Below are 22,063 nucleotides of genomic sequence, written 5' to 3'. Positions count from 1 at the left end.
AAAAAAAACCTTCACTCAACTCTTCCTTCCCTCAAGCTATCATGCTATATCTGTTCTCCTGTTATAGCTTAGTAAAAAACATCATCCCTCCATTTCCTTGCTATCTCCTCATTTCACAGCCATTTGCAATTTGACTTTGAATCTATTTTATCACTCAACTGAATCCATTCTTTCCAAGGTTACCGATGCACTTGTAATTACTGATTGCATGGGCTTTTTTCCTGGGCTTGTGATACCATCAACCATCCCCTTCATCCAGGTTACTCTTTCCTTGACTTTCCCAACACTGCCCTCTCCTGGTTTTCCTCCTCATCAGACCTCTTCCTTAGTCTCCACTGGTAGATTTTCATGGTCCTCTACACTTTTGCTGTGGGAATTCCCTAAGGTTATGTCCTGGGACTGATTATTTCCCGCCAACTCATGCTCTCTCTTTGTGATCTTACTTGCTCCCATGGGTTCAATGATCATCTCTACACAGAGGATTCCCAAATCTCAACATCCAACCCTAATGTCTCTCCTGTGCTCCATAATGCCAGCTATCTGCTGAACAGCTCCATGTGGACATTCCTCAAGTCCTAAAGGCCCCAAAGAAAACGCCTTTCCTTCTATCTAAATATGTCCCTCCACCAAACTTGTCCGTTTCTGTCCAGGGCTCCATCATTCTTCTTGGCACCCAGGCTCAAAACCTTCAGGACATCCTCCATTCTTTCTTCTCCCTCCCCCATCCCCGACCCCATATCCAATCAGTTCCAAACCCAGCCAATACAAAAAGCATTTACCAAAAACCTCATATGTGAAAGACACTGTGCTAGTTGTTAGGAATAAAAAGACAAAATGAAAATGAGTCCTGTTGTCAAGAGCTTACATTCTACAGGCCTGTGGAGAAGGGGAAGGAGAGTAACAGTGATGGGCTTTAAAAGCCAAACTGAGAATCTTGCATTTGATTCTGGAGGTAAGAGGAAGCTACTGGAAATTGTTGAGCGGGGGAATAGTAAGGTCATACTTATTGCTTTAGGAATATCTCCTTTTGTCTTGGGCTTTGACCGAAAAAAAAAAAAAATAAAAGTTCTTCGAAGGATAGAACTGTTTGGTTTCTGTCGTGCTCTCAGTGCCTTGCACACCCTCTGGCTGAAATGAATTGACTTGCATTAAATTGAAGTCATTTCTTTGCTTCAGTTTCCTCGCCTGTAAAATGAAGGTGTAGAAGATCTTTCTGAGTGAGCTTTCGCCAGACACTCACCAAAGAGAAGGCTGGGTCTACTGGAGGGCTGGAGGACGGCAATGCCAGCCCATCTGGCGCCGGGCTGCGAGGGGGCGTGTCCAGAGGCGGGTTCTCCTCTCTGGCCCGCCTCCCCAGGGGGTAGGGGCGGGCGGCCAGAGTTCGGGGCTCTAGATCCGGGTCTAGCATTTCGCAGCAAGGCGCGGAATTCTCTGTGGTTTCTGTTCCCCCGACCCCTGGCAGCATGAAGATCGCGATCTTTGGAGCCACCGGCAGGACTGGGCTGGCCACCCTGGCTCAGGCTGTGCAAGCAGGCATGGGGCAGGGCCCTGGGATCTGGGGGTGCAGGGGCACTTGGATGGGGTACAACATGGGGTATGACTGTGGAGACGCAGAGAAGAGTTCTGAAGGGTTAGAGGAAAGTGGGGGGCGTGTAGACATTAGGAGAGGGGCTGGGGGGCATGGAGAAGTGGCACAGGGAGCCTAGGGGGGCATGGAGATTAGCACAGGACTGGGGGGGGGGCAGGGAGAAGAGGCACAGGGAGAGGGCACATGGAGGGGGAAGTTGAGGGGCATGAATATTAGCACAGGGGCAAAGTACAGAAGGCTGGGGATGGAGGGTGGCATTTCTGTTTGTCCTTCCTTCTCAAAGAGGGCCGTGACACCAGAGAGGTGATGCCATAACATGCAAGTGAACTGAATTGAAGTGAAGAGGCTGGGGAGAGGGCAAAGGGGATTCTGAGGAAGAGAATAGATGAGGTCTTAGGGAGTCATGGAAAGCAGGAATAGGCACAGGGGCCCCTGGGGAAGAAATGGGGATGGGGTACAGGGGATTCTGAGGGAACCTAGAAATGAGGCACAGGATAGGGCTCTGGGGCACCAGGGACTGAGAGGTGGGGGGCTGCGAATGGGGGCTGTGGGAGACATGGGGATGGAGCCAGAACCAGGGGGATTCTCTAGGGCCCAGGGATCTTGGTGGGGCACATGGGGGTAGGGCGATAAAGCTGGGTTATAGGGAACACTTGGTTTTCTAGGGGGAGGACCATGAGCAGAAGTCACCATGGGAGCCCTAACACTGTAATTTCATAAGGTCAGCCTCTGGAATGGGACAACCCAGGGCTAGAGCTCTAGCCTGGGCCAGGAGGAGAGGCTGGACCTGGAAGGGGGATAAATGCTCCTTTTGGAAAGGACTGGGAGGGGATCTTCGGCGCCCCTGCTAATGACACCAGCTCCCTGCCCCACAGATAGACCACCAGACAGCATGGAGAGGCATTAGCTGACCCAGGTGGTGAGAGAGATAACAGGGTATCTGAGGACTCCACAAGGGTGGGTGGGGGTGCCTCTGGCATCCTTCCCCCAGCCTGGGCACCCTTGAAACCCTTGAAATGGATACTCCCCAAGCAATACTGCAGCTCAGAGAATCACCCTTCCCCATCTACAACCCGCCCCCCCCCCCGTGTCCAAGGATCCCCTTTTGTAACATGTGATAGGGAGAGGGGGCAGAAAGAGGAGATATTCTTGCTGACTAGGATTTCAGGAGTAGTGGGGCAGTGTGGGGAGGTGAGGAAGTTGGAAGTTGCTGAGTCATTCCTCTCCCAACTTCCTCCTGCCCCCAGCTTCTCCCCCTCCCTGCTGCTCACCATTGATTACACCCTGGGAAAACACAAGAAGGTATGGTAGGCTGGACATCTTGATGTTCCTGGGTCTTCATTCCCCAAATCTCTACAGTAAGGACAACAGCCTCTGTTGTAGGGGGAGCCTGGTGTCTTGGAGCTAGAGCTGGAGCTCCAATGTATACTCATAAGATAGCCCTTGGGCAAATCACTGAGCCTTAGTTTCCTCCTTTGTAAAATGTGTCTCGCCTCCCTCACAGGGCAGCCTTACCCAGGCATTAGCCCCAGCCTGGAAACCTGACCCAGGAAAGCCTGCTTGGTGTAGGTGACAAGGAAGATGAGATCTGGAAGGGGGATAAATGCTCCTTTTTTTGGATTGGTGATGTTCAGTTCAGATCCTTGCCTTTTGTTTTGTATTTGCATTATTTACCTCCCTAGGGAATTAGGATCATGGGATCCTTGAACCAGTCCTGGAAGGGACCTCAGAGATCATCTAGTCCAACCCTTTCACTTTACAGATAAGGAAACTGAGGCAAACAAGTGAATTGATTTACCCAAGGACACTTGGTAGTAAAAGTGTCAGAGGTAGCATTTGAACCTAGGTGCTAGACTTCAAATCCATCGTACCACCTTGCCTCTCATGTTGTGATGTGTTAAAATTCTGCATGAAGTCTTTTCCAAGCCACCTTAATCTGAGTGCCTTTCTCCTGAGACCACTCCTGATTTACCCTGTCTATGTCTCATTTGTACATCATTGTTTGCATGCTATCTCCACTATTAGGGATCCCATCTATTTCAAGCTCCCTGAGAGCAAGCCTTGTCTTTGTTTCCTTTGTATCCTTAGCACAGTGCCTAACATGTAGCATGTGATTAATAAATTCTAGTTGGTTGATGTTGGGCCATTCTAAGATGCAGAGTCCCAGGTTCCTGATCCCTAGATGACACCTGACCTCTTCATCTCTCTTGTTTCTCCTCCAACTCTAGGTTACCAAGTGACAGTGCTGGTGAGGGATGCCTCCAAGCTACCCTCTGATGGTCCCCAGCCAGCTCGGGTGGTGGTGGGTGATGTTCTGAAAGCAGACAACGTGAATGAGACCGTGGCAGGGCAGGATGCTGTCGTTATATTGCTGGGCACTGGCAGTGACCTGAGTACTGAGCCTCCCCTGTGTCCCCGGCCTGTCCCAGTGCCCCGGCCCCCTCATCCACCACCACCCCCACCACCTCCACCGCTCCCACTGCCTCCACCCCCTCCAACCAGTGACCATCACTCTCTGTCCTCCCCTCCAAGGTCCCACCACCGTGATGTCAGAGGGCACCCGGAACATTGTGGCCGCCATGAAGGCCCATGGCGTGGACAAGGTCGTGGCCTGCACCTCGGGTGGGTGGAGCGGGGACCTTGAGCCTTACCCAGGCATTAACCCCAGCCTGAAAACCTGGAACCCTAGCTAGCACAGAGAAGTATGGGGGTGGGGGAAAGGTTGGAAAAGGTGGGGGATCTGAGAAGACACGTTGAGTGCTCTCTCAAATCTGGACTGAAGGGGTCCAGAGGACAGCAGCCAAATTGGAGAGCATTCTGGAAAGCGTGGCAGCTGACTAAACTGGGGGCATTTAGCTGCAATAGAAAGGGCTTAGGAGGACATGTAACTCTCTTCCAGGATTGGCTACACCTGGAGTCAGGAAGACTTTAAACACTTACTAGTTGTGTGACCTTGGGCAAGTCTCTTAATTTGTTTGCCTCAGTTTCCTTATCTGTAAAACGAAGATAATAATAATACCTACCTCCCACGGTTGTTGTGAGTATCAAATGAGATACCGTTTGTAAAAGCACTTACCAAATATTGCCTGGCACAAAGTAGGTAGGATATAAATGTTAGCTATTAAAATTATCCTTATCAAGTGAAATAATATTTGTAAAGCACTTAGTATATTGCCTGGTACACAGTAGGCATTTTATAAATATTACTTATCATCATTATCAAGTGAGATAATATTTGTAAAGTGCTTTGCACAATGCCTGGCACATAGAATAAAAATGTGAGCTCTAATTATTATTACTCTTTTGGAAAGAGGAATTAGGCTTATTCTATTTGCCCCTAGAGGGGAAACCTTAGGTAGGAGAAGCTTCAGAGAGGCAGATGCCGCTCCACATCAGAGCAAAGAAACAAGCAAAAACTTCCTAATGAAGATATGAACAAAACCCGAACAGAAAGTGTGAAACTAGTGGACACAACACGCCCTCATCAAATTTCTAGCTAAATTTACATGTCACCTCTTGTGTTGGAGCACAAACTTGAGCCAAATTATTTAGGTGTTAACATAGCAAAGGCTTTTTGTCCTCTTGCATTTCTATAATTTCTTTATGAATTAAAAACTGCTTTTAAAAAAAGAGAGGGATTCTCTAGTGGGGGGGGGGGGGAATGGGAGAGAGAGAGAGAGAGAGAGAGACTTCCTAATGATGAGAGCTGTCCAGAAGTGAAATGGACTGCCTCCAGAGGGAATGAGTTTTTCCTGTCACTAGAAGTCTTTAATAAATGATGTATGACCACTCCTCGGGGTACTGGGCCAGGATTGTCTGGTCTATTCTGTAACTCTGTCCCCTTCCTGCTCTCTCTGCAGCTTTCCTCTTGTGGGACCCAGCTCAGGTCCCTGCCCGGCTTCAGGCAGTGACCGATGACCACATCCGTATGCACAAACTGCTGTTGGAGTCAGGGCTACACTATGTGGCTGTGATGCCCCCACACATTGGTTTGTGGCTTTGGGAGGGTGGGCCCTGGGCTCTTCCTTGTTCATACCTACTTAAGTTTGTCCCTTGGGTGAAAACAAAGAACGGTTCTTAAACTCATCCGTTGACCTTCAAGGTCTCTTCCAACTCGGATTTGATGGTTGGCTCATGCCCTGGCTCTGCCCTGAGTCAGCTGTGTGACCTTGGGGTTTTAGTTTCCCCAACTGTAAAGAGAAAGTGTTGGGACAGCTAGGTGTCACAGCGAATAGAGCACCGGCCCTGGAGTCAGGAGGACCTGAGTTCAAATCTGGTCTTAGACACTTAACACTTACTAGCTGTGTGAACTGGGGCAAGTCACTTAACCCCAATTGCCTTGCCTTGCCTTCCCTCCTCAAAAAAAAAAAAGTCATTTAAGAGAGAGTGTCTGAATTGATTTTGAGTCTGAGCCTAAGCCCTGGTCTCCAGTAGATGCCTTCATTCAGAACAAAGAGAACATCCATCCATCCCTTTCTAGACAGGACAAGAGACAAGAGAGAAAGGGGAAGTTGAACCTCAAGAAGCCTTCTTTTCCTCTTCCCACTGCAGCTGGGGACCAGCCACTGACAGGGGCCTACAATGTGACTGTGGATGGACGAGGTCCTTTCAGAGTGATCTCCAAACATGACCTGGGACACCTCATGCTTCGATGCCTCAACACAACCGAGTATGATGGACATAGCATCTACCCTTCCCATCAGTATATGTAGAAGAATGTGGCATCCATACCATGAGCCCAGCCCCCATCCAGCTGGACCATGGGTTAGGAGGAGCAGCACCTGGCCCTGTCCTTTGGCAGCAGGGATGGCCCATTGCTCAGAGGGGCATGAGAGGAGAGCAGCAAACAGACTAATAAAAGATGATGTAGTACCAAGTGCTGAGTGATACGGACTCCTGGCCTTCCCTGCCTTCCTTCTCTATGTATGTATGTCTCTGTCTCTCTGGGTGTCTCTCGATCTCTATGTCTCCCCTCCCCCTCCCCCTTTCTCTCTCTTTCCCTCTTTGCTCACATATCGAGCTCTGGTTTCTTTTCTTTTTTGTTTTTTTGCTTTTTTGGAGGGGGGAAGGTAGGGCAATTGGGGTTGTCACTTGCCCAAGGTCACACAGATAGTAAGTGTTAAGTGTCTGAGGCTGGATTTGAATTTAGGTCCTCCTGACTCCAGGGCTGGTGCTCTATTTGCTGTGCCACCTAGCTGCGCATTCTTGTTTTGCAGGGCTGGGTTTTTAGAGGGGCAGCTGCTGCCTCAGGTTCTAGGGGGCAACCTTGTGGGTCTTTACTCCTAACACAATAACTACCAAGCCCCCAGTAACCATCTGTAGGCTTAATTAGCCTTTTAGAAATGGTATTGATGTGGGGCAGCTAGGTGGCGCAGTGAATAGAGCACCAGTCCTGGAGTCAGGAGGACCTGAGTTCAAATCCAGCCTCAGACACTTAACACAAAAAATTAGCAGTGGGACCTTGGCAAGTCACTTAACCCCAACTGCCCTCCAAAAAGCAAAAAAAAAAAAAAGTTATTGATACAGTAAATATATAACATCCCCCCCAGTTTGGGGTTCACTCTCCCACAAATACAAAGTCTATGGGAAGAATAAGCTCAAATTACAACCTACAGCTCCGAGTCCCAAAGGCCATGGTAATCCTCACCTCCCAAATTCCTAGGCTGTGATCCTCTTCCACTTGCAGGCTACTTTGTTTCCATCTCTCTGCATCCATGTCTGCCTCAAATATGTGTCCTTGAGCTCTCCGAAGTGCCTCAAATTCTGTGGAACCAAGGAACTCTGCTGGATACAGTGTCTCCCTCTGGGCAAGTCCAGGGGAGAGATGTGGTTGATGGAGCTGGGAAAGGGGAACCACTTTCTCTGCCCCCCCCCCCCAGCAGGGGTCTCAAGTCACAACCCAGGATTCAGCAAAGCCTTAAACTCCTTCCGGTTCACTTTTTGATGTCCCCTGAGGCTAGCTAATTTGTTTTCTGGTCAAACCCCATTGTTCTCTTCCGGACTCAATCTGAAAAGTGGGGTTCTCTCCAGTCAGTTTAACACCTCATTAATGCTTTAGGAATATATGGGGGGGAATAACAATAACTTTCTCTTGGCCTATGTTTGTCTCTCTTCATCTGACTGACTTTCCTTCCTTTTCTCACTCAATTCACCTGTCTCTCCTTCTGTCTTTTGTCTCCTTTCTCTCCTTCCCTGTTTTTTACTTCCTGGTCTGTATCACCTCCCTTGTTGGTCTGTCTCTGTTCTGGTACCCTGGTCTATATAATTTCATTTGTTGGTGTCTATATCTCTTTCCCTCTGTCTCTCCTTGTCAATATCTGTCTATCTCTCGTGTTGACTTCCTGGTCTATCACTTTGCTAGCTGTTCCCTTTGTCTGTCCATGTCTGTCTCTCCTTTCCTCCTCCTCTCCATTCCCGTCTGTCTCCGTTTCTCCCTTCTATCTCTCCTTCCCTGTCTCTACTCTTGTCCTTCTCCCCTCTGCAGTCTGTCTCTTCTTCCACCTGTGTCTCTTCATCGGTCTTCATTCCCTCAGGTACCTGGCTGTATGTGTGCGTACACGAGTGAGGTGTGCGTGTGAGAGGAGAGAGAGAGAGAGAGAGCCCCGCCCGCCTAGGACAGATCTCGTCCCTTACTCCAGAACGGGGCCTCGGGGACTCCGAAAAGGCAGGATCCTGGTCGCCAAGGCGACCCCAAACTTCCTCCCCCTCCCCCGCCTCTGGCCCATCTGATTGGCTGCAGGCGGGGCTGTGAACTGCGGCTTTAGCCGCCTCTTTACGCCTGCGTAGTAGACACCGCCAAGTGCAAGTAGGCGGGGAAGGGCGGGGTCCCCTTTCCTCCAGCCCAAGAGAAAATAACTCTTTTCTCCTCGCCATCTCACCTCCTCCCTCTGGGCTTTTAGATAGGTTAGGGAGGAGGGGCGGGCACCGACCCCGGGAGGCTGGACTGGGAAGCTAGTTAGTTTGGCAGTCACGCGACTCAGGTCTTTAAATGGCCTGGAGCGCAGGTAGGAAAGAGGAGGAATGAGTGGAGAAGAGCATCACCTGTAGTCGGAACGGTAACCTCACCCAGCCAATTAGCGCGTGGCGCGGGTGAGGCTTTAACCAGTCTCTGAGAGCGGCCGGGCTGTTGGCTGGGCTGCCTGGGTGTGACAAGCACAGGCTCCAGGCCCCTGCCCCGCCTCCAGTCCGGAGCCATGGAGCCCGGATCGGTGAGCTAGAGTGGGGGTGGATGGGGTAGGAGGAGGAGGAGGAGGCAGAGAGAGTCCCTGTGTACTAGAGCTAGCTGGAGGAGGCAGGAAAACTTCGGGGACTGGAGGGGTTGGGAAGAAGACTGGAGCTCTAGGAGAATCAGACCAGGTTTTAGAGCCCTGGGAGATCAGAGTGGGAAAGGGGCGGGCGGTGGTGGTAGTGATGTAAATTCAAACTCGGGGAGGTGTAGTGGTCTGGCGTTGGGCGCCGATGGTGAAGCTGTGGATAATAGCCCTTTTTAAAGGGCAGCGTGCTGTAGTGAGATTGGTATTGAGACCTGGGTTCAAATTCCAGTCTTTCCTCCAATACTTAACTAGCTGTGTGTTTATGAACTTATATCTTAACCTTTGAGTCTCAGTTTTCCCGCCTGTGAAATGGGGATAATGATTCTTATACTGAGAAATGTAGGGCGTTATTCAAACGTGTGAGTTATGATGGACCAGACTAGAGCTGCCCGGAGGAGGCAAGGAGACCTCTGGGGATGGAGGCAGGGTCGAGGAGAAGACTGGAGATCTGGGAGAATTAGACCGGGTCTTATAGCCCTAGGAGGTCAGAGTCAGAAGCTGCCTTATTTGGGAGAGAGGAGGAGGAAGTGAATGGGGCTCCTTTCTCCTACCCCCATCTCTTAAGGACCCAGGTGCTTGTGGGGAGCTTAAGCTCCCCAGTTCTCACCCAAAAGAACCTCGGAATTTTTCTGTAGCAGTAGTTTGGAGTGGGGGTGGGTGACTGGGGAATTTCGGGGAGTGGGGAGGAGCTCCCGCTACATTTTTCTGTGTGATGGGTTTTGGGTTTTTTTTTTTTCTTAACAGTTTAGAGAAGGGCGGAGCACCCAGGTTCCCCAGAAGGCTGAAGATAGGGTGGCCTTCTGGGAGTTGTAGTCCCCTACCTGAATAGTTCCATTCTTCCTCCCCAGAAATAGAAACTGCAACTAACATTCCCCAATAGCCTCCGGGAAAGGAAAGGGCCACGCCTCTCTCGGCGTGGCTTGGAGAGGAGGATGCACTCTGATTGGAGGATAGGCCAGGATGGGCGTTGTCTGAACATTTCTAAGACGGGAGGGGTGGAGCACTTAACTCCGAGGGTGAGGCAGCCCCTGGGACAGAATGAGTCCCTTTGCCTGTCTTTGCAAAACTAGTACTTTCTCTGGCTTGGCCCTAGAGAATCTAGGGAACTGGTTTCTACTCTTGAATTACCGGCAAGTTACTTCCCTCTCCCCGTCCCTCTGTTTCCCCCTCCGTAAAACGAGGGGGACCCTACTAAAAAGTGAACCCCCGGGCGATCAAAAGTCCTGGAATATCAAAATCATGGGATCTAGAAGGGACCTTTAAAATCATCTTACAAATGAGGAAACTGAGACCCAGAAAGGTCTACTTACTGCTGGGTGTCAGAGAGACCAGAGTTCAAATCCTTCTATCTACATGTCTCTGGGCAAATCATTGAACCACAACCTAAATCTCCTCATTTGTAAAATGGAAAATGCTTAGACTAGATAGCTTCCAGTCTGCTTGTTCCTTTACAGGTCTCAATTGATGATCCTGAGTGAAGCTATTCCCTCTACCCATGCAGGTCAGCCCCTCCTCAGCAATTTATAGTCTGAGAGTTGCCAAGAGCATTAAAAAGTTGTGACTCACCCAGGATCCCACCATAGGTACAGCCTGAGGTAGGATTCAAACCCAGGACTTTCTGGTTTTCAAACCAGCTCTCTCTACTCATTGTTCCAGTCTCTTCTCATACTATAATGATGTCAAATCTAAATCCTCAGAAGTTCCCAAATTTGTCTTTGAGGATAAAACAAAGGGCATCTCTAAGCTTTCCTTGCCAAATTGAATCCATTCTACCAGTATTCAGAAGAGGGCTCTTACAGAGTCTCCAATCCAACCCCATCATTTTGTAGAGGGAAGAAAAGGGGGACTTAGAGTTGGTAAGAGTCTTAGCAGGGACCCCATATCGAGTCAGTGGCAGAGGCTCCTCTAGGTCTCAGAGCCCTCTGGGGACCCTTTGCAGTAGGGGCCCTGTGGGGTACACATAGGACCTCCTAACTCCTGTCCCCTTTCCCATCAGGGGACCATGGTGGTTGGTGTGAAGCGCAAGCACCCAGATGATCACCAAGATCCAGAAGAGGGAGAGGCTGGGAAGGAGTCCCAGGAGCAGGCCCCCATCTTCATGTCGAACCTAGGCCAGACCCTACTTCGTCTTTCAATGGACAAATTCCAGCTAGGCGCCCTGAGCCTCCTGAGGCAAGTGCTTATCACAAACACCCTGAACCACATCAAGGAAAAGATGAACCTGGAGAGGAGCTCAGCCCCACCCCAGGAACCTGGATTAGAACTGCTTTTACCCTCAACTGCCCAATCTGCCAACAACTTCCTTAGGGAGCTGGAGGTGATCCTGGGCTTAAGAGCCACACAGGACTGCTTTGAGTCCCCAGATCTGAGTTGTAGTTCTACCTCTGCCCCTGTTCTGTTGAGTGACTGCAGGCAATTACCATCCCCTCTTGGGGCCTCAGTTTCTCCATCTGTCAGAGTTGAGGAGACTACCCTGGGCAGCTTTGAGATCATGAGTGACAGGTACCTTGGAGACCTGGTTCCTGATGACTACTTCCCTGATATTGACACCTCGGATGTGGAAAGGGATCCTTGGCCCTTGCCTTCTGCTGTCACCTCCTCCTCTGGGGCAGCCAGCTCCCTGGGGCAGCCTGGGACTGAATGGGACTGGACTGAACTAGACCAAATCTTGGAAATCATCAAGGGGTCATAAGACCCTGGGGGGGGGGGCAGGACCCCAAATCCCCTAGTGAGGATCCTGAACCTTCCCTTCAGATACTTGCTTACCTCTGGAGAGTTTCAAGACAGTGGTCTCCAGAGATTTCCTAACTCAGGAACCTGGGGCGAAGCTTCCTAGTGACATGGGAAAGCCTCATCTCTCCAAATCTCCTGCCCTGGTCTCAGTACCTGATGATGGCAGAAAAACAGAATGCATTTCTCTTTCCTGATGGCTTGATGGAACTCTGCTCCCCCTGCCTTCATCCTCCGACTGCTAGAGCTGCTGTCATGGAATCCCTCCTCCTTTCCAGCCTATCACCCTGACTGTCCTATGGTGTGCTGAGGCCAAGCTCTCTGAGGTTGCTTTTCCTACTGAGTTAGCTTTGCATGTCTCCTGGGATCCTGGTCCCAGGTACTCCCTGGTTTTTCCCTTGATTTGGCTTCACATTGGTCCAAGAAGTTGGCTTCAGGGTTGAGTAATTGCCAAGGGGAAGAAGGGGGCAGGGCAGGGCTGAAGGCCAGGAGCCTGGGCCTCTGGGGGGACAAAGTCCAGATTGCCAGGAGGAGGGGCTCTAGACCAACCCCCCCTCTCCTTCCACCCTACTCCCAAGGTTGACAGGTATGGAAACAGCAAGAAGTAACATCTTCCTCCTCTCTACCCGGTGCCTGGCCATAAACTGTGAACCCCCCTCTTCAATCTACTGCTTTCCTTTGTCCTTGTTCACCCCCTTCCCTACCCAAAGTGGCCTTCATGAAGTGCAATAGGGATAAAGGAATCTTTATCCGTGGTCATGCTTTTTTTTTTTTCATATTTTAAAAAGGCCTATTTCACCTGGGCTTTTTGTGAATAAAACTTTCAAATTCCATAATGTCCCTTTAATCCATTCTTTTTCCCATCATGCCTCTGGTGGGTAGGAACAGGTGGCCTGCCTTATAGGGCCTGGGGTCAGGTGTTTCTCTTTTCTCTACCAGGCCCTCCCTGCCTTTAGGGCTACTCCTGGGTGGGAAAGAGTAGGTGGGGTGGTCAGTTTAAATTTAGTCTTGGAAGTTGGGAGGGGCCTTAGACTTCATCTTGTCCCACCTCTCCATTTGAAGGGGAAATTTAGGCCTGGAAGAGGAAGAAACTTAGCTTAAGTACTCTGTTCTCAAAGGATGGACCCCTGGGAAGCCCCTGGAACCCTTTTTGGAGGGTTTCAATTTCAAAACTATTTTCATAATAATATTAAGATGTTTTAATTTCTGACATGATAATTAGAGATTGATATTCAACAAACAAAAGCTCTTTGGGGGACTGTCTCCTCAATAACTTCTAAGAATGGAAAAGGATTCTGGAACCCCAAAGTTTGTCATTTCGGGTGTAGTAAATCATGAGGGGGAGCTTTGTGGAAGGGTCACAGGCTCACTTAGTGTCTCCTTTTTTCTAACTCTACCCTGCCATATTTGGAGGAGGGGGTATAATGGGCTGGCTGAGCTCTGCCCAGCCTCAGCCCCAGGAGCTGCCCCTGAAAGCAGGATCTGCTATGAGTTTGCTCAGCTGTGGGGAGATCATGGCTCCCTCCCTGGCTGTGCTGAAGTAGCTGGAGAGTTCTGCAGGATTCTCTCCCTCTTCCAGAGTAGGAGTTTGGGGAAAGGGGGGGGAGGGGGAGGGGGAGAGAGAGAGTGTGAGTGAGTGAGTGAGTGTGTGTGTTTCAGGATACAGTCTGGTCACTTCTGCATAAACTTCTAAAAGAGCTAGCTGGCTGGGGCCCCTTCCACCTGCCCCACCCACCTTGGGGCCCTGCTTGCTCCTCCCTTCCTGGCCCCAAAACGCCGTTTTCTCCCCCTAAATAAAGCCCTGAGCCACTGGCCGAGCTGGCTCATTTTCTTGTAACTTTCGTTTCTGTGGCCTGAGAAGGCCTTCCTCTCCTTCCCCCCCACCCCGTCCCGCTGTTCCCCTCTGTCTGGGCCTCTCTCATCTGCTCCCCAGCTGCCAAGAAGTTAGGGACGGACAGGGCTCGGCTCAGCTGCTTGGAATCGCCCAATGGCACAGCCCCAGCGACCTCTCAAAGCCTCTGAACCTCATTTGGAGCAGGAACACGGGTACAAAAGAGGGAAGGGTCCTGGGAGTCTGGGCCTGCAAAGGCCCTAGAATGATGGGGCATCTAGTCCAGCCCAGATTTTACGGCTGACGCCCAGAAAAGGAAAGTGGCTCGCCAAGGTCACAGGTCTGCCCAGTGAGAAGCCAGGCCTAATTTCAAGCTCGGGGCCTCGGAGCCCCCGGGCATTTTCCATTCCACCAGGACATAGGGCCTCTGAGTAGGTCAGAAACCAGTTGTCCTAGAGACCCAGACTCTCCCCCAGGTTTTCCCCTCACTACCCCCAGAACTCGCTCTAGTGGGCTTTTTAAGGCGTCCAGGACCGGGAAAGGGGAGGGGGAAGGGGGCTCTGCGATTTCTCCCAGTCCCTTTCTGTCCAGATTCCGAGGGGCCAGAGTCTCTGTGGCAAAAATGAGGGTGGGGTGGGGGTTAGCTAGACAGGTGCATGTGGGGGTCTTGTCAACCCAAGCAGGAAGGGGAGGACCCAGCTCCTTTTGTGGGGGGCAGGGGGGAAATGGGGAAGAATCCGTTTTTCCAGCTCCTTCATCCAGCCCTTCCTAAAAACCCAAGAACAGACCCCCGCCCTCGCCCTCCCTAGCCCGGAAAGCGACAGCTGAGACCGAGCACACGCCGGCTGGCCCACCAGGGAGTGCCCCCGTCCCGGGCCTCCCGGCCTCGGGAATCCAGCTCGCGGAGCTCCAGCCCCTGGATGGCCACGCCTCCCCTCCTCACCCCGCCCCCTCGAGGAAGCTAACCAATCCCTCACTCCGGGGGCGGAGCCTCCGAGGGGCGGGGCAGAAGCAGAGGAAAGTAGCAACCTCCCGACCGCGCGCCGGGGCCAGTGCAGCTTCTAGCGACCCAGGGGCCAGCAGCGGGAGGAGCGAGAGAGCGAGAGATGCGGACGCCGCTGCCGCTTCCTGATTGGCTGCTGGTGGCGTCGTGGACCCTCTGATTGGCAGTCGACGAGCCGGGTATGTAAATGAGGCGAAGGGGAAGGGGGGCAGGCTTTGGGGGCCGGAGAGCGGTTCGCCGTTCCGGACACGTCCGATCCCCGGGCGGCGTCCGATGCTCGCGCCGCGGGTCCCCGGGCGCCAGGCCCGGCCCGGCCCGAGCTGCTGCCGCTGGCGCCTACTCGGGCTCCGGGTGAATCACGCCCCAGCCCCAGGGAAGGGGAAGGGGAAGGGGGCGGGGCGCGGGGGCGCCGGCTCCCTGGCTCCGACTGCGTGACTCACCCGCCCCCGCGGCCGCCGCCGCCGTGCCTGGCCGGGCCGGAAGCGGGAGTCGAGGCCGGGCCGGGCGGGGAGCCGAGCGGGACCCGAGCGGGGGGCCGAGCGGGACTGGGGCCCCTCCCCTCCCCCACCCCAGCTGACCCGACCGGTCCCGGGGGCGTCCAGGCTCTGCCCTTGACTCCTGCTTAGCCGGGATCGAGTCCTGTCGACCGAGCCCCCGCCGCCCTCGCCCCACTTTGTGGAAGCAGAGGAGGGGTCCCCGGCGCCAGCCACGCCAACCCTGAGTTGTACAAAAGGGGAAACTGAGGTCCAGCGGGGTTGTGACTCCGGATCCTAGTGTGAGCTGGAAGGGGCCCCAGGGCCGGTCATACTGGGTAGAGAGTCTACCTTTGGGGGGGGGGGGCGGCCCTGGAGCTGTCTGGTGAAGCCCATGGACTTCTTTCCAGAATAATGTTTTTAAAGAGCATGAAATAAAACACACACAATTTCCGAGTTCATCAGCACTGGAATATGATTATTAAAATATTTTTTTTAATGTTCACAGACCCCAGGTTAGGACTCCCGGCACTAGAAGGTCACCACAACTCTTAATTTTCTGGGGTTCTTTGTCCCAAGGCATCAAAAGAGGGGCTTGGGGGATCCTTCGATGAGGGAAACCAAAGGAAAGCTCTGGGAAGCCCACTTTCTCACCCCATCCCCCCCTTTCTTCACAGACCCATGTTGTGCAAAGGTGTGAAACGTAAGAGAGAGGAGGAAGAGGAGGAAGAGCTGACCTCACAGGACTGGTGGCTAGAGGAGGCCACCCCCAGCCCAAGCCCTGAGGAGGAGGCTGGCCCAGCACCCCTGCCCCCCAGCTCTCTTTTCAGCCTGTCTATATTCAAACTCCACCATGGCCTCCAAAGGGGCGAGCCAGATCTCCGCCACCTTGTTCTGGTGGTCAACACCCTAAGGAGAATTCAGTCTTCTATGGCCCTGGAGCCCTCTGCCCCAGAACCCCCTTCCCCAGCTCCTGCTGACCCCTTCCCAGTGGTCCCTGATGCCCCTCTGTGCACGTCTGTCTCAGCCCTCCTGGACGACCTGAGTCATATTGAGGGCCTCAGTGACACCCAGACAGCCTTCCCTGAAGATGCCCCCCTTAGCCGGCCCCCTGACCCAGGCCTGGATCCTGGGCGGCCAGCCCCTCTGGGGTCCCTGGAGCTCCTCCTGGAGGATGGACTGGAGGGCCTTTTTGATGACATTGACACCTCCATGTATGACTGTGAACTCTGGCCCAACCTTAAAACAGACTCTGGGGAAACAGAGGACAAGATGCAGGGACCTGGGCTGGACGTGTCTGAACTAGATTACCTCATGGATGTGCTTGTGGGCACACAGACTTTGTAGGGGGACCAGGAAATGGTTCCCTTCCTGCCCCCAAGAGGCCCAAAGTGGACTAGAGCTGCTGGGAGCTCCCCTCCAGCTACAGACTGGGGGAGCAGTGTCACGGAATTGTGGGGAGGGAAGCGTGGATGGTTTTTAAGATGAAAACAATTAATATATGAAGCAATGTGTCTGTCCCTTGTCTCTCTCTTCTTCTTCCCCAGCTGTGTGTTTAAAATGAATTATTGGCCCTTGTTAGTAGCACTTGCCAGGTGTAATCTTAGGCAAGATTGTTTGTCTCTCTGGGCCTCAGTTTCCTCAATAGAGAAATGAAGAGGTTGGATCCTGTGGTCTATAAATCTCAACTCTGTCTCTGACTCTCTGTAATGTGGACTTGAAGAAGTCTCTTACTTTCTCTGGGCCTGAGTTTCCCTTCTGTATGAGGGTTGGAATAGATATATTTCATCTAGTTCTAACAATTCTGTTCCAAGGTCACACTGAATAATATATGATCCTAGAAGGAAGAGGGATTTCAATGCAATAAGATATAGATGGATGGATGGAGCATTTAAGAACTTCCTATGTGCCAGGTGCTATGCTAAGCTCTGGAAATACAAATACTAGCATGGTAGCCCCCTACCCTCAAAGAGCTTACATTCTAATCAGGAAAGAGAACAAATATGGGGGTTGGGAAGGGGCGCTCAACGAATTGGAAGAGAAGGGGGTAGGGTCTGGAGAGAGTGGAAGGATTCATGGCTGGAGTCCTTTCCAAAATGGTGGTCCTGCAGAGGAAGTCTCCAGTGAGGAGAGGAAGGACTCTGCTTGGGAAGGCAGGAACTGGTTCCATTTTGTGCTGTCTAGGTGCTTAAGTGTTGATCAATAAACCACCCCTGTATCCAAGCAAAAACATCCTTTACTGTAGCTTTTCCCAAACTTTGGCCTCAGGACCCCTTTACACTCTTAAAAATTGAAGACCACACACCCCTTTTGTTTGCCTCTCTAGACCCTCGGTTTCCCCAACTGGGAAATGAAGGAGTTGGTTTCTTAAGGGCTGTGGATTGTAGGTATTGATATTACTGTATTAGAAATGAAAGCATCTTAAGATTGTGATTAAAGTAGTTTGGATTTCAAAGACCCTGAAAGTCCCTAGTCGTAGGACTCTGGGAGAGCCTCACCTCTCCTATCATTAGTAAGTGGTCATCCATCCCCCAGGTGGAGATGGCCAGTGAGAAGGAAACAGCCCATCTCCCTTTGGGGAAGTTTTCTCTCATGTTAAGCATGGTACTGCTTTTTTCTGCTTCACTAAAGACCTGGGAGGTCTCTGCTATGTCTTAAGGACTCTTCCAGCTCTCATACGTTCTGAACACTTGCCATTAGGAGGCTTCTGGTCCTGCCATTCCGTGCGCCTACGAGGTGGTGCATCTGTCTGTCCCCTGCCTGTGGGAGCTGTGGCTGGGCCACATTCCTCGGGCCACTTAGTCGTTTGGAATGAGCAGGGCTGGGCGGGGTCCCTGCACACTCAGCGCCCTGGCACGGGGCGCTCGCGTCCTTCCTGGGACTGAGAAGATGGGGGAGAAGGGGGGGGTTGGGAAGACGTGGGTTGAGGGCAGAGGGAGGGAGGAGCTAGGAATGGTCAAAGCTGGAGCCTTGGGGAAAGAAGATGCTTAAAAAGAAATCCTGCACCATAACCCACAGGCTGGGGTAGAAGAAAGGAAAATGGTTCAATTCTTGAAAGGAAAAAGGGTTCCTACCCTTCTGGTGCCCTCATCTGTGCTCCTGGTCTCCAGTGGGTTGAGGGCCAGGGAGAAACCTCCTTTCTCTTCTGGGCATGGGGCTGGGGACAGAGTGGAGAAGATACTTGAGTCTCTACTCCAGTAACAAGGTGTGTGGGGGGGAGAAGACTGGGGGGGGGGGGTAGTGGTATGAGAAACACGCCTAGGCTGAGAGTCTCTGGATCTGGGCTACCTACCCATGGGACCTCGGACAGGTTTGGGTCTCTTTGGTCTTAGTTTCCACATTTGTAAAATACGAGGGCTTTACTCAATGGAATTTTCAGTTTTTCCAGATCTAACTGCTATTATCCTCAGGCTGCCTAAGAGCCCCAAACAGGTCCCTTCCTGTCTGGCCTGCCCTGGCCCAACCCTCCACCCTCTCTAGCTCAGCTTCCTGCCCTGTTCAGGAGGAGGAGGGCGGAGCCAGGGAGCCCTAAGATCCTGCCCCTCCCAGGAGGGAAATGGGCTGGGCCTTTGGGGACCTCTGAGGGGGAGGAACCCTGGGACAGGACTGAGGATAAGAACCAATCCCCTCCGGCTCTTGTGGAAAGAGTGAACCTTGTTCTTTCTGGGGATTCTCACCTACTCAGTGATGGGGTTTGAAGGTCATGGGTTTTAGAAGAGCCCTTAAAAGACAGAAGACTGAATGATGGAGTTGGAGGGGCTGGAGAGGGGGTCTTAGAAATAGACTATAAGAGCCAGGAGTGTCCTTAGAACACAGAAAATCAGAGCTGGGAGACACCATTGACTCTCTGATCTGGTAGAGTGCTTAGAACAAGGAATGACCGAGCTGGGAGGGGCCTTAGAATAGCAAATGTCAGGGCTGGGAGGGCCTTAGAACAGGGAATTGGGGGGCAGAAAAGAGCTTGGAGGAACATCTCTTCTAAACCCCTTGTTCTGACAGAGATGGAAACAAGGCCCTAAAGTGCAGGGATCTGCCCAAGGTAGCACAGACAGTAACACTGAGGCAGCCAGGATCTCTCCCAGGTCTCTCTCCATTACAGCAGAATGCATTTTAAGCCCTGGAGTACTCCCCACTTCCTCCTCAGGCTTCCTGGGTAAACCTCTTTCCACACACAGGACAGTCTCCTTTTACTCACTTTAAGATCGTGGACATGTCCCATCCCTGAGCCTCAGTTTCCCTTCCTAGAGAAGGTGACTGTCCTGAGGGCCCTCCTACCCTGCTGCTTAGACATGCTTTGAGCCAAGTCAGACTGCCCATTGTGTTCATTCCTGCTCTGTTTTCCCCCCCACCCCCACCTCGCACATTCCCAGAGCCCACACCATTCCTGAGCAAGATGCCCTCCCACCCTGTTCAAAGGGCCTCTGTCCCTGCCAGTCCCCTTCAGCAGTCTGAAGTAGATGCCACTAAGACCTCAGTGGGGCCTAATGGATATGCTTTCCTATTGGACTGGCAGAATATTGGATGAGGGGGGAGAGGAGTAGGGCTGGGGAACAAGTGAGGAGAGAGAGGAGACTTGGGGGTCCCTGAAGACAGGGTCAGGCTTCTGTGGGGCTGCTCAGAGGAGAGAGACAAGACTGACAGACGTGAAGGGAAGGATTGAGGGGTGTGAGGCAGGAGATAAGCCAGGCCCTATAGCTGGCACTGGCCAGGCAAGGGCAGAGGGAGCTGTTGAGGTGGGAATGGCCTTTACCATCCCTAGCCCAGTGCCCACAGGCGGGCTGTCCCCTATCCCCACATCCCTTCCCTTCCCCTCCCCTTCACAGGATGTCCTGTGTTTACAGAGATCCTTGGACTGCTCCTTCCCCTACCTACCCCTTCCCCAAACCCTCCCCATCCCAAGACTGCTCCCTATGCTCAGCCTAACTCTGCCCTGCCAGGCCCTTGGATCTAAATCTTTTCCCTAAACAAAACTGGGTCTTTGATGTTCTGTTCCATGGCTGTCCCAAAGGCGGCCCAGTGTGAAGCAAAGGATTCTCTGCAGACCCTGCCACAGCCAAAGGAAGCTGGGATCCAAGGCTCCCCTGGGGCCCTGGCCATTGCCCCCTCCCCTCGCCCCATCCCTAGCACCTCCCTACCACAGGGGCTTGGTGCCAGGGTCCAGCCTGGCTGCCTGCCCAAAGGTTATTTCCTAAAGCTCAGCAAATTCCAACTTCCCCATTGGTGGCTGGGAGTAGGCAGGGAAGGAGGGGGATGGGGCATTTCTAGGAGAGGGGGGGAGAGATGTTTTCTTTCTCTCTTACCTCCCCCCACACCAAGGGAAGGGAACCCAGGGCTGCTGTCCCCACCAATCTACAGAGGAACCCAACCAAGGGGACCCAGGAAGCCAGGGTTTGGGGAGTCCCATCTGAGTCAGCCAAGTAGGCTGGGCATCCACAGACCTGGGTTCTGGTCCTGCTTCTGCTAGTGGTCAGCTCTGTGTCCTTGGGCAAGTCCCAGGCTGTCTGACCTTGAATATTTCATGTGTACAATGCAAGACTCTGCCCAGAGGGTCTCTAAAGGGCCTCCCAGGATGAATGTTCTCTTTTCTATGTTCTAAGTTCCCTCCAGCTCTGACCATCCTATGTTCAATAGCCTTAGGTCCTTCTGTGCTCTACCTTCTCTTCCGGCTCTGAGTCTATGTTCTAAGACCCTCCCAGGATGAATGTTCTATGTTCTAACAGGTCTAACAGCCTGTGTTCTAAAGCGCCTGCAGGTTCTAGCATTACAAGGTCTCCTGTCCCTCTAGTTCCAGGATCCTGTGGGCCCCGGCCAGGGCATGATGGGTCAGTGCAAGATCAGGGTAGCGACCAGCCCTCAGTGCCCCGGAGAGGGACAATGAACGGTGCCCGAAAGCTGCTGACAGGCAGTTTGAGCTAATCCCCCAGCCCTAGCGGGCCCCATTCCCCGGGGCTCAGAGTAGCTTCAGTCAGGCAGGGATCCGACAGGCAGGGCACACTGAGTTCTGCCCAGAACGGGACCATGTGGACCTACTTCTGCTCCTTGTGCCAATCTGCAGGGCCAGGTGAGTCTGGAAGAGGAGGACGTGAGCAGTGGAGGGAGGAAGGGTGAGGATATCTCTCCTTGCCACCTATCCAACCTGACCTGTTACCTCTTCTCCAGCACCCTTAAAACCAGGGAAATCAGCCCCAGCCTTCGGCCTACCTTAATCAGAGCAGAACCCCTTGGGGGCTACTCTGTGAGGTAAGCCTTACCCCCATTCTCCAGATGAGAAAACCAAAGCTCAGAGTGGGAAAGTGATTTGCTCAAGGTTACATAGCAACTAAGTGGCAGAATTGGAAGTCAAGCTGGTCTTCTGACTCTCTTACCTAGCCGCCTTCCTTCTATCATACAGCAGGAGAGTCTGGGGATGAAGTAATGGCCAGGACATCAGGCAGGAGCCCTGCAGTCCTCATCCCAAAGGGGGTGAGGACAGGGCATAGGGAGGCTAGAGGGCCGCTCCACACGTCACCGACTGTCTTCACATTTGTCCTCACCGGTGACTTGTCCTCCACCCACAAGCCCTGGGAACCCTGAAGGGACACAGCCCGGAACGCCAAGGCAGCCAGTCCTGGGCTTCAGGCCTGCCTCTGCCCCTTACCAACAGTCACCTGAAGTCCTCTGTGAAAGGGGAATAGGGATGCCTACGGTGGGGACTTTATGGCTGGCTGTGATTCAATGGGACAATGTTGTGGGGGGTGCTTCTCAAATCTTAAATTGTCCTACAAATGTCAGCTTTCAAGTTGATGGTGTTACCATCACCATCTTTGCATGTGCTAGTAGGTGGCAGAGTTGGCATTAACATCTCCATGCCACACACGGGGGAAACTGAGGCAGGGAGGAGAGAAGGCATTCCTCTAAGATCACAAAAGAATACGATACTGAGGGTGTGTCTGTGTTTGTATCTGTGTGTGTGAGGGTGTATGTGTCTGTGTGTGTGCATGAGTCTGAGTGTGTGTCTGTGTCTGTGTGTGTGAATGTGGTTGTGTGTCTGTGTCTCTCTGTCTCTGTGTCTGTGTGAATGTGTGAGTGTGTGTTTAATGTGTGTCTCTGTGTGTGTATTGGTGTATGTTTGTCTGTGTGTGTCTC

At 52.4% G+C, this 22,063-nt stretch overlaps 3 protein-coding genes and 1 long non-coding RNA gene across 7 annotated transcripts; 3 read left to right on the top strand and 1 right to left on the bottom strand.

The window, feature by feature from the left end:
• Positions 1 to 845: 845 nt before the first annotated feature.
• LOC138154390 (uncharacterized) lies at positions 846 to 8,246 on the bottom strand. Its single transcript, XR_011166595.1, has 3 exons — positions 8,126 to 8,246; positions 7,236 to 7,351; positions 846 to 1,185 (listed from the first exon to the last, which is right to left on the bottom strand). It is a non-coding gene; the product is annotated as an uncharacterized lncRNA (long non-coding RNA).
• On the top strand, positions 1,342 to 6,464 carry BLVRB (biliverdin reductase B). The gene is made up of 5 exons (XM_069079128.1): positions 1,342 to 1,533; positions 3,817 to 3,981; positions 4,121 to 4,210; positions 5,449 to 5,577; positions 6,140 to 6,464. Exons 1-5 carry the CDS (start codon positions 1,464 to 1,466, stop codon positions 6,298 to 6,300), a joined length of 615 nt encoding a protein of 204 aa, XP_068935229.1. The 5' UTR covers positions 1,342 to 1,463; the 3' UTR covers positions 6,301 to 6,464.
• Positions 8,247 to 8,360: 114 nt separating the features above from the next.
• SERTAD3 (SERTA domain containing 3) lies at positions 8,361 to 12,467 on the top strand. Of its 4 annotated transcripts, none has more exons than XM_069079125.1 (3): positions 8,361 to 8,796; positions 10,403 to 10,496; positions 10,898 to 12,467. In XM_069079125.1, the coding sequence occupies exon 3, from the start codon at positions 10,904 to 10,906 to the stop codon at positions 11,591 to 11,593; it is 690 nt and encodes a 229-aa protein (XP_068935226.1). In that variant the 5' UTR covers positions 8,361 to 8,796; positions 10,403 to 10,496; positions 10,898 to 10,903; the 3' UTR covers positions 11,594 to 12,467. The 4 variants fall into 4 exon arrangements, with proteins under 4 accessions (XP_068935226.1, XP_068935225.1, XP_068935227.1 ...); XM_069079124.1 differs by having other exon boundaries at positions 10,356 to 10,496; XM_069079126.1 differs by lacking the exon at positions 10,403 to 10,496 and having other exon boundaries at positions 8,361 to 8,592.
• Positions 12,468 to 14,481: 2,014 nt separating this feature from the next.
• Positions 14,482 to 16,458, top strand: SERTAD1 (SERTA domain containing 1). The gene is made up of 2 exons (XM_069079127.1): positions 14,482 to 14,644; positions 15,616 to 16,458. The coding sequence occupies exon 2, from the start codon at positions 15,620 to 15,622 to the stop codon at positions 16,283 to 16,285; it is 666 nt and encodes a 221-aa protein (XP_068935228.1). The 5' UTR covers positions 14,482 to 14,644; positions 15,616 to 15,619; the 3' UTR covers positions 16,286 to 16,458.
• Positions 16,459 to 22,063: the final 5,605 nt, after the last annotated feature.

This window comes from Petaurus breviceps, unplaced genomic scaffold (assembly GCF_028583685.1).
Source record: "Petaurus breviceps papuanus isolate PSGF00001 unplaced genomic scaffold, PetGlider_PUasm1.0 91041, whole genome shotgun sequence".
Classification (NCBI taxonomy): domain Eukaryota; kingdom Metazoa; phylum Chordata; class Mammalia; order Diprotodontia; family Petauridae; genus Petaurus; species Petaurus breviceps.
This window is presented reverse-complemented; position numbering and strand designations above follow the sequence as displayed.

Coding starts and splice junctions, on each gene's coding strand:
- SERTAD1 (XM_069079127.1), top strand. CDS start 15,620: ATGTTGTGCAAAGGTGTGAAACGTAAGAGAGAGGAGGAAGAGGAGGAA.
- BLVRB (XM_069079128.1), top strand. CDS start 1,464: ATGAAGATCGCGATCTTTGGAGCCACCGGCAGGACTGGGCTGGCCACC. Junction 1,534..3,816: donor GGCTCAGGCTGTGCAAGCAG/GCATGGGGCAGG, acceptor CTCCAACTCTAG/GTTACCAAGTGACAGTGCTG. Junction 4,211..5,448: donor GGTCGTGGCCTGCACCTCGG/GTGGGTGGAGCG, acceptor CTCTCTCTGCAG/CTTTCCTCTTGTGGGACCCA.